Source organism: Hippocampus zosterae, chromosome 4, assembly GCF_025434085.1.
Source record: "Hippocampus zosterae strain Florida chromosome 4, ASM2543408v3, whole genome shotgun sequence".
NCBI lineage: Eukaryota > Metazoa > Chordata > Actinopteri > Syngnathiformes > Syngnathidae > Hippocampus > Hippocampus zosterae.
The window spans coordinates 24,485,823-24,501,166 of NC_067454.1; the positions used below are offsets into that span (position 1 = coordinate 24,485,823).

The following is a 15,344-nucleotide window of genomic DNA, read 5'->3' on the forward strand; positions in this document are numbered from 1 at the left end:
CGGTTGGAGTTCTTTAGTCAAGCCTCCGGGAATAAGGCAAGTTCAGAGTTCATTTGCTTGACTTGGTTTTTCACCGCTGCTGTGAGATGGGCACGCATGCCAAAAGCAGAACCGGTGGCTTTAAGTTTGAACTGAGCTTCGTAGGCGCGTCTCTTTGTCGAATTTATTTTCAGGGGTTCTTAGAAACCAAAACCGGAGTTGTTTTGCAACAATGCACATTGCCACACTCTATACAAGTGTTGGTACTGGCTTGCGCCGTCCCTTTAGCGTCCACTCACACGCCCACCCTTCACCATTCATTGGCGGACTGATCCCCAGCTTGCCTGTCCTCTCTCTCTCTCTCTCTCTCTCTCTCTCTCTCTCTCTCTCTCTCTCTCTCTCTCTCTCTCTCTCTCTCTCTCTCTCTCTCTCTCTCCATATATGTATATATACACGCCCACCCTTCCCTGATTGGCCGACTTATTTCCTGCATGCCTGGCCACAGTCACTTCCGCCTTTTTTTCTATATAAACAGCGTGTCGGCTGTCAGTCAGATTTTGGAACTCAGCGCATATAAAGGACGCTCCGCACCATAAGGCGTCCTGTCCATTTTGGAGAAAATTTAAGACTTTTAATGGCGCCTTATAGTCGTGAAAATACGGTACCTAATGACCAACAGGTGTGCAGCTGCAGGAGGAGCCCTACAGTGCCACCTGTTGGTCCCAAACCGAATCATGACACTGTTTACCAAAACAGAAGCTTACAGTAGCCATCCTTTTTGGAGCTCCAGGTAGTAGTGGTGGAGAGCACTCCTGCTGGGGACTCCATCATTCTTCAGTGTTCATGGGGTCAAGGATAGTGAGATCTGAAACGACATGATGGTGGCGCGGAAACCCGGTGTGTTTTATGTTGAGAGGGAATGAATTTAATCTGTGTTGTACACATACTGCACATGTGACAATAGAGTTGTATTCAATTCAATTCAATGATTGGGATGTCATCGGCTTTGTGGGGGCAAAGATTGTGGTCTAACCTGGCAGACCCAAATGTATTGTGAGGGTCTGCTGGGAATGTCTGGCAGATTCCCCTGTCTGAAGGAGTTTCAATTGCCACCTCCAGCAGAACATTCCAGGAGAGGTGGAAGTCATTGAGTCCAAGTGGACCATTTTCAAGGCCTGCATTACGACCAGAGTTGTGGCTGTAAAGTGATTACATGTTCATGTAATAGCGGCATTCCCCAATCCCGTTTGTGGACACTAGGGTTGCCACAAAGAGGAGTCCTATTGGACTTTTCTGGCCTGCATGATTCTGGAGGTAGCTGGTGTGTGCCGGCCGGCCAAGCAAAATGCACCTTTGGTGATCACAGAAGCAAAACTCAGGGCTAGGAGGATTTCGGTGACGCCATGGAGTATAACCTCCGAATGGCTTTGAGGAAATTTTGGTCCACCTGTTGGCATCTCAGGAGGGGGAACAATGCACGATAAACCCTGCGTAGAGTGGGGCATTGCTGACCTCAACTTGGGACGTTGTGAATTGGTGGAGAGAATACTCCCAAGATCTAAATTCCACCATCACGCCTTCTAATGAGGAGGAATAGTCTGGGAACTCTGAGGTGGAATGTTCTATCTCTGGTGTCATCAGAGATAGAAGATAAAAATATTCCTCTGTAGCGGGGCCGCAAGGGGAGATGAGATCCACCTGGAGTTTCTAAATGTTCTGGATGTTGTGGGGCTGTGCTGGTGGAAATGCCCCTGCAACACACCTTGGGTGTATGGGGTACCAAATGCTCATATATCTGTAGAGGCTGCTCGGCCCCTCTATGATGGATGCAAGCAGTAAGTTACCGTATTTTCACGACTATTCGACGCATCGTACTAATGGCCGCAGTCTCATTAATGCGTGACATTTCTGTATTTTACACATACACAGGACGCATCGTACGAATAGCCGCAGTTTTACAGTGGTAAAACATACGCCAGCTTAAACATACGGCATGCATGCGCGCACTCTAACACGTTAGCTTGAAGCATACGGTAGCATGCCAAGACATACAGATAAGATAAAAACACGTTTTTAAAAAGGCAACGAAAGCAGAACTGAGTTCGGGTGTATTTTATTTAGCCATCGTACAATGTTCTCACGTTTTTCGATCAATCATCACCAAGAAATCCATCAAAGTCCTCATCCTCTGTATCAGAAGCAGAGGACTGCACATCTCAGTTGTCATTGAATGCATCACATGCTAGTGTGAGTTGCTACGCATTGCCGAGCGGAAAGAAGAAGTAGCAACAGCAAAGTCAACATTTCTCTCGTGTGAAGCTTTCCCACATTTGAAAGTAAAGAACAGAGCGAAACATGGTGGCAGCGCGTGTGTGTGTAGAAAGAATTGAACAATTGTGCAAGTACCGTAATCCATCCAAAACGCCGCGTTCCCTCTCGTTGTTGCGTATTGTGGCGTAACTCGCCAAGCGCTGCCTCTCACTCTTTGTAAAGTTGTGTTTGCCACCGATCATCCATTGTTCCCATGCCGTTTGCAACTTTACTTTGACCGCCCGGTTGATGCCAATGTCCAGCGGTTGGAGTTCTTTAGTCAAGCCTCCGGGAATAACGGCAAGCTCAGAGTTCATTTGCTTGACTTGATTTTTCACCGCTGCTGTGAGATGGTCACGGATGCCAAAAGCATAACCGGTGGCTTTAAGTTTTAACTGAGCTTCGTAGGCATGTCTCTTTGTCGAATTTATTTTCAGGGGTTCTTAGAAACCAAAACCGGAGTTGTTTTGCAACAATGCACATTGCCACACGCTATACAAGTGTTGGTACTGGCTTGAGGCGTCCACTTACACGCCCACCCTTCACCATTGGCGGACTAGCTTGTCTGTCCTCTCTCTCCCTCTCTCTCTCTCTCCCTCTCCATATATGTATATATACACGTCCACCCTTCCCTGATTGGCCGACTTCTTTCACAGTCACTTCCGCCTTTTCTCTATATAAACAGCGTGTCGGCTGTCAGTCAGATTTTGGAACTCAGCGCATATAAAGGACGCTCCGCACCATAAGGCGTCCTGTCCATTTTGGAGAAAATTTAAGACTTTTAATGGCGCCTTATAGTCGTGAAAATACGGTACCTTCATTTCCAGTGAGTGTTGGACTCTGCCAAGGCTGCCCTTTGTCACCAATACTGTTCATAACCCTTATGGGCAGAATTTCTAGGCGTTGAGTGTGTCCGGCTTGGTGAACTCAGTATTATACACGTATCTTTGCTTTTTGTACATAATGTGGTTCTGTTGGCTTGATCAAGCTGCTGGAGTGGTTCATAGCTGGGCGTGAAGCGTTTGGGATGAATAGCAGCATCTCCAAATCTGAGACCATGGTCCTCAGACACAAAAGGGTTCAGTGCTCTCTCGAGTATCAAGTATCAAGTACAAGTTTCTCCAGGTCGCGGATGAGGTCCTACCCAAAAAGGAGGATCCTTGAGATCTTGCCTCTTGTTCATGAGTGAGGGGAGGATGGAGCGGGAGTTTGACAGGCAGATCAGAGGTGGGTGTGCATTGATGCGGACTCTGAATCAATTTGTCGTGGTTAAGAACGAGCTGAGCCGAAAGGAGAAGTTCTCATTTTACTAGTTGATCAACATTCCTACCCTCATCTATGGTCACGAGCTGTTGACATTGACTGAAAGAACAAGATACCGGTTCAAGCCCCCGGAATTATTTTTCTTGATTCGTTCTTGTGCTTTTTCATTTACTGGTGTTAAGATTTTTGTTGTTTTATTTTGTTATCAGTTACCAAGTTGCTTTGCACTTCAACGCCACCATACAATGCAGACAAAACCAGTTTGACTGACGAAGGTGCTCCATTGCCAAGACATTTATTTGACAGTAATCAAACAGTTATTGCCTCTCTTCACTATTCTGGTCAATGTTTGACATGGCCCAGTAAATGTGTTTCAGAGTTGGCAAAACCATTTCACACTTGTCCATTTTTTAAATACTTCTTCCACAACTGACAACCATTCACACTCTCAAGTATAAGCAGGAAGGTAGAAGAGTGGTATCCACAATCAGAAATAATATAAATCTGACATCATGCAAACACCACAAAAAATGGCCAAGATCTTTTTCAAACCAAGAATCTTGCCTGTAAGGCAGACGTGCGAGGCACATGAACCATCGTACGGCTTCAAATTTATCAATGTGAATTTTATTTATGAGAGCAAGGTCGCACCACATCAACAACACTTATTCCTACGTTACACCAAATGTGCTGAAAAGGCTGGAAAGGTGGTGTGTTTGTAAGTACTGATGTGAAAATAATGAAAAACAACTGCACAAAACATTTGATGTAGTCAAAATGTGTGCAATATTGAATTTGTTCAATCCAATTTTCTTTATTTTGCTTGTTTTTCTCTGTTTCCACTTTTGCGATGTAGTTGCTATAGTAGATGCTGCATGTGATTGATTTTAAAAAATATATTTTAAACCACATGACTTGTAAACAGCTGAAACTTGTGGATGCAAAACAGGCTCGTTGAAAATGTGGGTGTGAAGGGTTGTTCGTCTCTATATTGCCCTGCGACTGACTGGCGGCCAGTCCAGGGTGTAGTTTGCCTTCTGCCTAAAGTCAGCAACTCCCTGCAACCGTGTTCAGGATAAGCTGTGCTGAAAACGAAAGGATGGCTGGGTGGATGGATGGATGGATGAATGGATTCCTTTTAGCTGAAAAATATTACTTGAAATTTCTTCGACAGCGCAAAAATAAAAAAAAATGCAATAATATGAAATGGAACAAACTCAGCAAGAGTAGTCAAAGAAACATATCAGAATTTCATGTTTTTACACTGTACATCTCACAGTTGAAGTGGGTGCAGGTGCACAAGCCAAATTTCATAAATATGTTATTTCCCCCCCAAATGACATATTTTTGTTGTCAGCATTTATGGCACAATTGGTCGCAGAGCCCCTGGTGCAACTTGCTTCAATAAAGACCTATTTGGATTGTTTCAAATAAGCAGAGGCAGTGATTTGCTGTGGCTCTTCAGAAGATATCTGACTGGTGCTCTTAGCCACACCTGTTCTCCCAGGGTGATCCTGACGCACATGCTGTTCTCTGCAATAACTATTGAGGACAACATTTCACTCATTCAGCACCTCGGATCTTGGAGGCATATAAACAAAAGGGGCAAAGGAAAAAATGGTGAAGAAACAGAATGCAAACAAATGTGTGTCATGTGTGAGCTTGTATGAGTTACCATTAAGTGCCACATGTTTCTGCATGCAAGCGAGCAGGGAAATGAGGTGGAGGTAGGGGCAAATGGCAACCCCTCCCCCAAAAAAAAGTCTTGAGTCGCATGAGTGTGAAAGCATGTTTCAATTGAAGATGTACCTACTCAGAATGTAGTGTCATTTTGGGGCATTGACTACAATTTGGTGCAGATTCATGCTTTTAGTCATTGCTACTTTTAAAGGGAAGTGGAGAGAAAGGCACAAATCAGACAGAAGACAATGGGGGATCAAAAGATGATTGTTTAGGGATTCTGACATTTTCCATCGGGAAAGGGCTTTGAACTCAACATGTGGTTTATTCCGTTACAGCCTTCCTAAAACTGGGAATTGATCAGATAAATGAGTCGCTACCTGCTACCACACTTGCAAGCTGCTGTGTCCGGGTGATGGAGTTGACACGGCGTGCCTCCACAATGGCTGAAGCGATTTTCCTGGCATGTCTCTCCTCACCATATGCAGTGAGGATGGAAGCAAGAGCCTCTTGATCTAAGGTATTCACCACGTCAGCAGCACAGGGCATGTCGGAGAACCTACGCACAAAGGGAAAACCAATTCAATTTGCCGACGTCACACACTTTCTGACAGCAGTGAATCCTGGAAAAATATGAGATACGGCAGAAAATCTTAATGGCTGATATCAATGTTAATATTTTTCAAAAATTCATAAGCAGTAAATATTAATCATCAATGAAGAGATGGTATTATAACAACGGCTATACTAAACCAACCATGAAATCTGAATTATATGGTGGAAACATTTGAAACAGAGTTATAATTGTTACCATGATTATCTACCATATAATTTTGTTTTCATGAAAATACATTTGAGCATCAGCCCTTTTCCCATCTACTATAAACTAATCGCTAAGAAATTCTTGTAGAGATGACATATTTCTATCTGTGTTGAAATTAGCCTGTTTTGAGGGGTTAGCCTGTCTAATTATTGTGTCTTTTGACGACTGGCTTCTTGTTCCAAATACAGAGCCCAAAGTGAGAAACCCACTAGAAAACTATAGTTGGGGATCAAAAAAGAAATAAAGAAAATGAAATCATTTTTACTCGTGGATGCAATACTTCATATACTACAGGGCGTGTATGTGGGACATGGATTTTTTTTTCCAAGATGGCGCCTGAGTAGGCAGCCGTCGGCAAGTGCTCTTCAAGAGCCTCACGTTTTTTTGTTGTCTTGTCACTTTGTGTTTGTTGTTACATCGTGTGGACCTGATGTGGACTGTTTTCAGATTTTGGCCACGACCTTCGTCGAAGAAGAACCTGTGCTTGGTGGTTGCGCCTTGTCGGCGGCACACGTGTACCAGCACTGATTTTGATTGGGAAGAATGTCCGCGCCATTTGACTCTCGTTGCTAGACAGCTCGGGGTGCTTGTGTCTTGCGCCTGAAATAGGTAGCATTTTCACAGCTCCGCTTTGTTCAGCGAAAAGCTCGGTGCTGATGGACAGTCTGCAGCTGGATGGATGAATGGCTTGAAGAGCCGACGATGGGAAGAAAGGAGCGTCTGCGCAGAGCACCAATGCGTGTGTGGACCTGGGAGTCGCAGCTTGGAATTGAAGCGGATTTACATGGGACAGAAGAGTGACAGTCTCTTTTTCGTTAATGAATGCTCCCGCTTCTTGTTGCTTTCAAGCTTAGCTTGTAGCAGACATGTGCACATTTCAGCATGACGTCTTTGATCCACTGGTGAAAAGGACACTTTGATTTGCTCCTCTTTCATCTATTACTCCTTCAAACAACAAAGTGAATGTAGGAAAAGTGGTTAACTGACTGTCTGTTTTATGTGTTGTGTTGTATTATTTTGGCATTTTATGTTAAGTGTTCGGGCGGCCCGGTAGTCCAGTGGTTAGCACGTCGGCTTCACAGTGCAGAGGTTCGATTCCAGCTCCGGCCTCCCTGTGTGGAGTTTGCATGTTCTCCCCGGGCCTGCGTGGGTTTTCTCCGGGTGCTCCGGTTTCCTCCCACATTCCAAAAACATGCATGGCAGGCTGATTGGACGCTCTAAATTGTCCCTAGGTGTGAGTGTGAGTGCGGATGGTTGTTCGTTTCTGTGGACCCTGCGATTGGCTGGCAACCGATTCAGGGTGCCCCCCGCCTACTGCCCGAAGACAGCTGGGATAGGCTCCAGCACCCCCCGCGGCCCTCGTGAGGATCAAGCGGGTCGGAAGATGAATGAATGAATGAATGAATGTTAAGTGTTCTTTTGATGGCGGAGCACGCACCCGCAGCGGCTCCTCTTGTTGTCTGTTATCTGTAAGGAAATTTCATCTGTGTTATATAGAGCGCATTCGACAATAAAGTTGTACTTGATACTTGATACTTGATGGACACAAATCTTTCTGCGTTGACAGCGCCACAGATCAAAGAAATACAGGGTATGTGCACCTTATCAAAAGCTAACACATATAGCTAATGCTAATCAGTGTATCCAATATAACGCAACGCAGCTCTGTTTACCTTTGCTAGCATGGATGTCAAACTTGTGGGTGATGCGGGTGACTCTGCATGTGAATGCGTCTGCATAAAATTACGGACAATGTGGTGCGGCTGTCACTTAAGTGTGGCTCTGAATCTTAACGCAGCCAAGCTGATCACATCATGGGCAGAGAAACCTTTTGTGGGAAGTGGTTGTCATCTACAGTGGGGCAAGAGCAGAACAGGATTTATGAAATTGTTTAATTTCACTCTTGAAGGGGAGACTTACATTCCAGATATTCAACTACTGTATCAATATTCAAGCCATTAAAAAGTCTCTAATATGTCCCACTTTTTTTCTCAACCCACTTTTTTCTCAATTCGTAGGGAAGTTTTTTGATGATGGCTCGCATGTTTGCTGACAGTGCAGTGGCAAGTAAGGCTTCACTATCATCTGTCTTTATGGAAGCTCAATTCAAGGCTTTATTGATGTACGCTGTTGCGATAGTGTAAGCATTTCCAAAAGGTTCCTCCAAGAATGCTTCACGGTATCCTTCATCTGGTTCCATATACAAACAGCTCCTTACTAAATCTCTGGGCTTTCCACATGTGTATTGCTCCATGAAGTAGAGATGACAAGCCTTGCTGCTTTCAGTTTTGCTCTCTACACCATGATGGAACGACATCAGAAAGGATCTATCTTCCAATGGATCACCTTTGAAAACAGTAATGCTCTGTAGTGGCAAAGTTGAGAGAGCCTGTTGCTTAACCAAGAACTCTGTAATACCATTTTGACCTTGTAGGACAGTGTCCAATATCTCTGTGCTGTTGTGATTTCTTGCTTCTTAAGCGTCAGAATACTTTGGCTGTTCAACAGGTGCCATTGCTCTGAGTCGCAAAATGTTCTTGTTTTTTTGTGTTGCAAAATTGTTTGGTTCATCCTTGACAACTCTCTCCTTCATGTGATGCAATACTTTTACAGAATGTCGTGAGATGCATATGCCCTCAGCTGTTAGTGCAACAAATCATGTTCAGCTTTAAGATTTTGTATCCTAATCTCAAATTCTCCCTTCTTTACTCATCTTCCCATTCTAGTGTTGCTACTTTAATGTGATGTGCGTTTGCTTCAGCTGTTGGAAGCATCAATTCTGTTGCTTTCAGTCTGTCTTCCTGTTCCGGTGCTGCAGCTTCCTGTTGCAGTGGTGCTGCTTTCAAGCTCCTATATGTTAAACTTGATCAATGATCAAGTTCTACATTCCAAAATTCTACCACAAGCTCCTCAAACTGTTATCGTCAATGAGGTCCACATTGGAATCAGCATTCCAATTCAAGTATTTCATCCTTCTTAGTAATTTGTGTTGAATTAATTTTCCTTAATTTCTAATCGTTGTGCCAACATAGTTTCCATTATTTCCTCTGAAGGTTCCATTCGTTGAGGTTCCATTACAGCTATGTACTTAGGTTCCATTGATTGATACTCAATCGTAGCTGTATCTGTTTTTAGTTTTGATGATGTGAGATGAAAGCTTTGTTTGACATTGAGATAGACATAGCAACAAGACCGTCCTCATAACAATTATGTTCTTTCTGTACTCAGAAGTTTTCAATTGCGATGAATCGATCCAGTAAAAGTTTCTCAAAATTCCAATCAATCGGATCAGGAGAAAGCTCATTTCAAGGCCAATCGGTTGATGAGGAGAAGGTTTTCTTTCTTCAGCTAGTGCAGTTTGCTGCTGACTTCACTTCCGCACGTGTGCTGTATTTTATCTGGTTCATTAGTAATTCACTTGAGTCTGTTCATGCTTTTGAAGACTGCTTTAATCACTAAAGAAACACTATACATACAGTAAAACACGGTAAGAGAATATTGCGTTTGCATAGCCTTTTTTTCCACTATGCCCGAGATGAAAGCTCCTTTTTGGACATTATATGTGATTACATAAAGGCAGGATAATGTTGACATATCAAACATAAACAGTGACATACTTCACATCTCTGGACCCATACAGTCATTATTATTCTTCCCATAATTGTCCAGCCCTCGTCTTTATCGTTATGTCGAAAAAAATGTTGAATGGGTTAAATGAGTAGATGGGATAATTTATGCACTTATATGCAGTGTTTGAAGGTTAACACATGTAAATTTTTCTGAAACACTCTGCACATTTGTCTTTAAGTGGGCCGCCACCATTTGTAGTCAACAAGTGCCTTAACTTTGAATATATCACCAGGGCAATATAACATGTGTAAAATAGAATTACTATTTTATCGTTACTGATTTAATTGTATTATTATAAATGATTATACTACTTTAAAACAAGCCATATAAAGCACTTTGATACGTGGGCTCCCCATTTCATAAGCATGCCTTGATATGAATTAACATCTTTTGGATTTTTCATACACAGAGTAGCCTTGTTCCAGTTCTTTCTATTGGGTGAATAAAACAAAATCCTAAAAATAATGACATCCACTTCACTGACTCATACATATAAATGCCATACACACAGTGGAGCGACATGACTTATGATAATTACATTTACGCAAGTTGGCTTGTAATTTCCACATTGCATCAGATGTTAAGAGCTCCTGATAAGGATAGAAAGCATACACCAAACTACCCTGATCACTGACCTTGTGTTTCTTCTTGTAGTCACCACTGAGAATACAGAACAAGCAAGGGGGTCGTCAATTCTCGGATATTTCACCCAGAGTTATTTCAATGGCGTCAAAATAATCTTACAGTGCGATTTTGCCAAGATGAAACCTCTTTTTGTATTTGTCTACATCTTCACTTGTATGAAGATGTAATATACAGTATATGTACCACTGATACTCATACTGCTGACAGGTAACAACGAATCAGATTTTTTAAAAATATATAAATCAATCCATGCTGTATAACATGTGTTTGTTGGGCTCTTGTTATGACAATTTCATATGATTATGAAGATCATGATCATGAAGACCAAAATTCATTTCTTCATTTAGAAAGTACAATTGACAAAGTCAAAGTGGCCTGCAAACCACTTTGGGCTAACATAGGAAGGATGCCACCGTTCTTGCTTTTTGATCTACATTTTACATTTAATACAGAGAAGAGATTGAGTCCAATGGGTAAATATAAATTAGGATTATGGATTCCTGATACTCATTGAAGTCCAGTAACTGTCATGGGTTTCCCCCCCCCCCAGATCCACATATTAAAATTAAACGTCTGGCTACATACCGGTAGTTTATCAATTTTGTGAATATGAAAATACGTCACCTCTCTCCATCCATTCTCATGTCCAAGGGCCCATCCTTGCTGAGCGAGAAGCCTCTTTCTGCATCATCCATCTGCATGGAAGAGCAGCCGGCATCCAACAGGACAGCATCAATACTGCCCGCTTTAACGTTGATGGTAGAGAGCAGGGCTTCAAGCTCGCTGAAGAGTCCAAGTAAGGGTTTTACTCGTCCACTAGAGAGAAGGTATCATCAGTTAATTGTGCATTTGTATTCGTTTTTTTGATGACAGTGTGTCTTTCATGATTTAATTAAGGTAGGGTCCAGAGCTGATTTCAATCACGATGAAATTACATGAGGTGCAGTTTAAAATAGTATACAGGAACAGTGGTTAAGTAGCAACTAGTGATGGGTGTATCAATTCTGTGATAACAATATACTGATACTCTCACGATCAATCGTGGGTCAATTGGGTAATGACCACTCTCTAATGATACGAAGGGCGCATTTGGAAATGCACTCTGATACACAGTGACTGTTCGGAAATTCCGAATGTTGTTAAGCTCTTTGCTGATTTTGACGGGGGGGGGGGGGGGGGGGGGGTGCCCACAGCGAAGGGCGTCAAAGCGTTAGGCAGGACAAAAAGGAAGCTGTCCAAGCAAGATGTGAAGGTTGTGGGCTGAGGAAGGATTTGAAAACTTGCACACACAAAAAAAACTTGCAGAACAAAACTCAACTCAACTCAAATGTATTTATAGAGCACTTTCAAACAGCCACCGCTGCACATAAAGTGCTGTACATGGAGCAACTAACATATACAACAGTAAAGCAAAACAACAAATCAGTATCAAAGATGGTCATAATTTGGGTCATGCTGAGTCAAATGCCAAAGGATACAAGTGAGTTTTGAGGCGGGTTTTAAAACTGACAATATTCAAAAGGAGTCCAGTCTGTCTCTCCTAACACTCACAAAGGTTGTATCGAATTTCAAAATGCACCCTTATTATTACATGAAAAAGTACATGTGGTTTCATTCATTTTCGTGAGTAGGACTCCTACAACTTTTTCTACTTACTCAAAACGCCATTTCCCTCAAATATTGTTCACAAATTGGTCCAAATCTGTGTTAGTGAGCATTTCTCCTTTGTCGAGATAGTCCATCCCACCTCACAAGTGCGGCATTGTCAAGATGACGATAAGACATGCACAGGTGTGCCTAAGCCTGGCCACAATAATAAGCCACTCCGAAATATGTGGTTTTCCTTTGTTGTGGAGGTCTGTTGGGGTCAGAAAACCCGTCAGCATTCAAGGATGATGTGGGAATGGATTTTCCGTCCCATCCCATTCCATTCCCAGAGAAAAAGTTCCCATCCATTGCAGCCCCAAACCATAGTTGAACAAATAAATAAAGACAATTCATTCCCATCCCACTCCGCTCCTGCCCCCATTCTGAATGACTTCCACTCCCGTACTGCTCCCATTTTGGACGTCAGCGTCGAGAGAACTGGGGGTCACTCACAAGAGTGTAGTCAATTAAAAGTGACTCGTGACTAATTTCTGCATTACTACAGCTTGCTTTTCGGGGCACCACATCAAATTTGGGATTGTTTAGCACACAGGTGACAAAGTAAAGACAAAGCAAATTCTGAACCAAAATTTCTAATTGTCACATGTAATAATTACAATGCGTGACCTCTGATGTCAAAACTAGTTATCCATCTATTTTTTGTTTGCTGTGTATGAAACTTGGAAGTGGTTTAACATTTACAGTATACGGTATCACAAAATTCACAAAGGCCCTCCAAGGGACAGCATAACAACAATGTGGCCCACAACAAAAATGAGTTTGACACTCCTGGTTTAGAGGGTAAATGATGAAAATCTTTGTGAAATAAGTAAAATATTAAGGGGGCACAATCAATAAATTGGGAGCTCTTTTACCTAAATAGAGGTTAATACTTTTATCCATACACAGACAAAATTCATGCTGGACTTCTGTATATGGACAATGTTTGTTAACATTTACTACTTTTCATATTTCAACTGGTTCTGTTCCCATTCTCGGTACATGGAAATCCATTGTGATACATAATCATACCAGTTTTTTTCTTGTTATTTGTCGTAATCAATGTTAATCTATTGAACAATATACCTTAAAAAATAACTATTATTTTTAACCATATAAAATTTGATAAATAAAACCAAATGAGCCACACTAAAAATAAAGGTACAACATATTACAATTAATAAGGAATGAATAAGTGGAACTTTCTTTGCACGTTTAAAAAATATATATTATTATTATTATTTTACAACCTAGACAAGCTCCGTCTGAGTCCATAGATGGTGTGGCAGTCAATGTATTTAATATTTAGCCTCCACAAGCTGTTCGTTACTTGCTGACCCTAAATTTAATGGGGAAGAAAAACATAGCGGCACCCACTTTCCCTATTTCTGCTCTTGTACATTTCAAAAATTAACATGATATTCTTTGGGAGCCTTGTATCTGCCTCACCTATTCCATTAGGACTTTCCAATAACTGACAGAGCAAAGCCGTGTACATTCAGTCACTTCCTCGTGCAAGCATGGTGAGATCCTTCAGCCACACACATGAAAAATTCATGTGACCTTTTAACATTGTGTGATCAAATATGATGGCACAAGAAAGCAACAGGAGTAGCTATCTTAATATTAAAAGTAAAAAATAAAAAAAAAAACACCTCAGAATCTTTTCTAACAATTTGCCAGTGGTTATCGCAATACTGTCCTATCTAAATAGTGAATTCAAACAATTCTTTCCTTATTCAGTAGAACAATTAATGCAAAAGCAAATTATTTCAAATATTCATACTCTTTTTGGATGGCTGCACTAAATCTTTATTTATTTGTACTTTTTTACTTCTGCCAGTTGTGTTGTGTCATTCCAAAAGACAAGGGTACTTAAAGGCAATAATTATAACAATAACAATTAGCAATAATAATGAACATTTGATTTCCCATTCAAAAAGTGGGTGTGGCATATTGTGTCACCTATGGCCGCAGCTTTGGAGCATGAAGTTGAGTTTGGGAACGGAGCACCGTATTTTCTGCACTGTGATTTTTCTGCATTTGTACCATACAGTGACAATGAAGGTTTTCGATTCTATTTTTGTTTAATCCTTGTGTGCAGCACTTTGCAGCCGTGTTTGTTTACGTTGCCTATAAGCTAAATTGAGTTGACAGGTGAGTGTCACAAAGAAGCCGTGCAATTCCATGCACACACAAGGACATTGTTGTTGCTATGCTTTATCCTGAAGTTTACCATCCCGCCGGACCCCAAACGCAGAAATGGTGCATCCATTAGTTTTCTATGACGAGAATTCCACCTGCACACATGAAATATCTTAACTCCCTTAATTTTAAAAAGGACTGTCATCTACATCGTGTTTAAAAATTGCTGATGAGGTTCTAAAAATATGCAAAACAGTTACATAACATTTTTAAATGATTCATTTCTTTATGTGTGTTCAACACAGTGTTGGATACATAAATGTCTTATGTAAGGTCTTTTATTATTAAAAAGGACATGTTCTAGTGGTGTATGTGCTAAGGTCCAAGTGTGGATCCGTAATTACTTAAGAGTTCTAAATTATTTATGGTTGTAGCACCTCACTATATTTTTATGGGTGCCCCTTATGGGATCAACTTGAGCAGGCTGTGTTTTTCAAAGATATAAGACTAGAACATACAAATGAGTCACTCCAAGTTACTGGACTATAAAATATCTCATTGAAAACAAAAAAATATATATTTTGGAGAGGCTAATAAGAAGCCAACACTCTACAGCCTGAGGACAATGGTGTTCAAAATACTGCTGCTCCTCACAAATCATGCCAGAAATACTCCCTTGTGTTGACCTGCTCCGTTCCGTTACCTGCGTCACTGAAGCCTAAGACAAGATGCTGATTGATTGCTTTCAGCAGGGGACCAGTGATGAAAATATCTTCAATCCAGTGAAGGAAAAAAAAACAGACGGTTATAAACATAGAACACTCAGATAGACACCGGTGCTCAAGTGCTTGTTCATATTTTCAATTTGTCCTTCCTCAGTCCAAGCAACAAAAAAAAATTGTGGCCAGTCTGCGCAATAGACTGGGCAAAAATAAATGTAATCAAAACTCTCCCACGCATGCACATCATACACAATAGCAATGAATACAATATGGTATTTCTACAACACTATTGGAGGACTTAAACATATGAGCATTAGCTATAATTTTCTGTGGAATTTTCATTGTTTCTTCGCCGCTATCAATCTCAAAAAGTTTTATAATTAGTTGCTTTTTTTAAGCGTAAAACAAAATACTTCGAAGGATTGTTCCATATCTTAAGCACGTTACCATTTGCATGCAGCACAGGGGGAAAAAAAAACGGGTGGGCGTGCCAATTCCTT

General features: G+C 41.4%; 1 protein-coding gene across 2 annotated transcripts in view; it reads right to left on the reverse strand.

Annotated features, from left to right (window-relative positions):
- Positions 1–15,344, reverse strand: part of mettl15 (methyltransferase like 15) — an 80,397-nt gene that overhangs the window by 15,199 nt on the left and 49,854 nt on the right. For both annotated transcript variants that reach the window (XM_052063244.1, XM_052063245.1), the window contains 2 exons: positions 10,955–11,146; positions 5,613–5,791 (listed from right to left, as the gene is read on the reverse strand). In XM_052063244.1, coding sequence (XP_051919204.1) covers positions 5,613–5,791; positions 10,955–11,146 — 371 coding nt within the window. The remainder of the gene's footprint in view (positions 1–5,612; positions 5,792–10,954; positions 11,147–15,344) is intronic.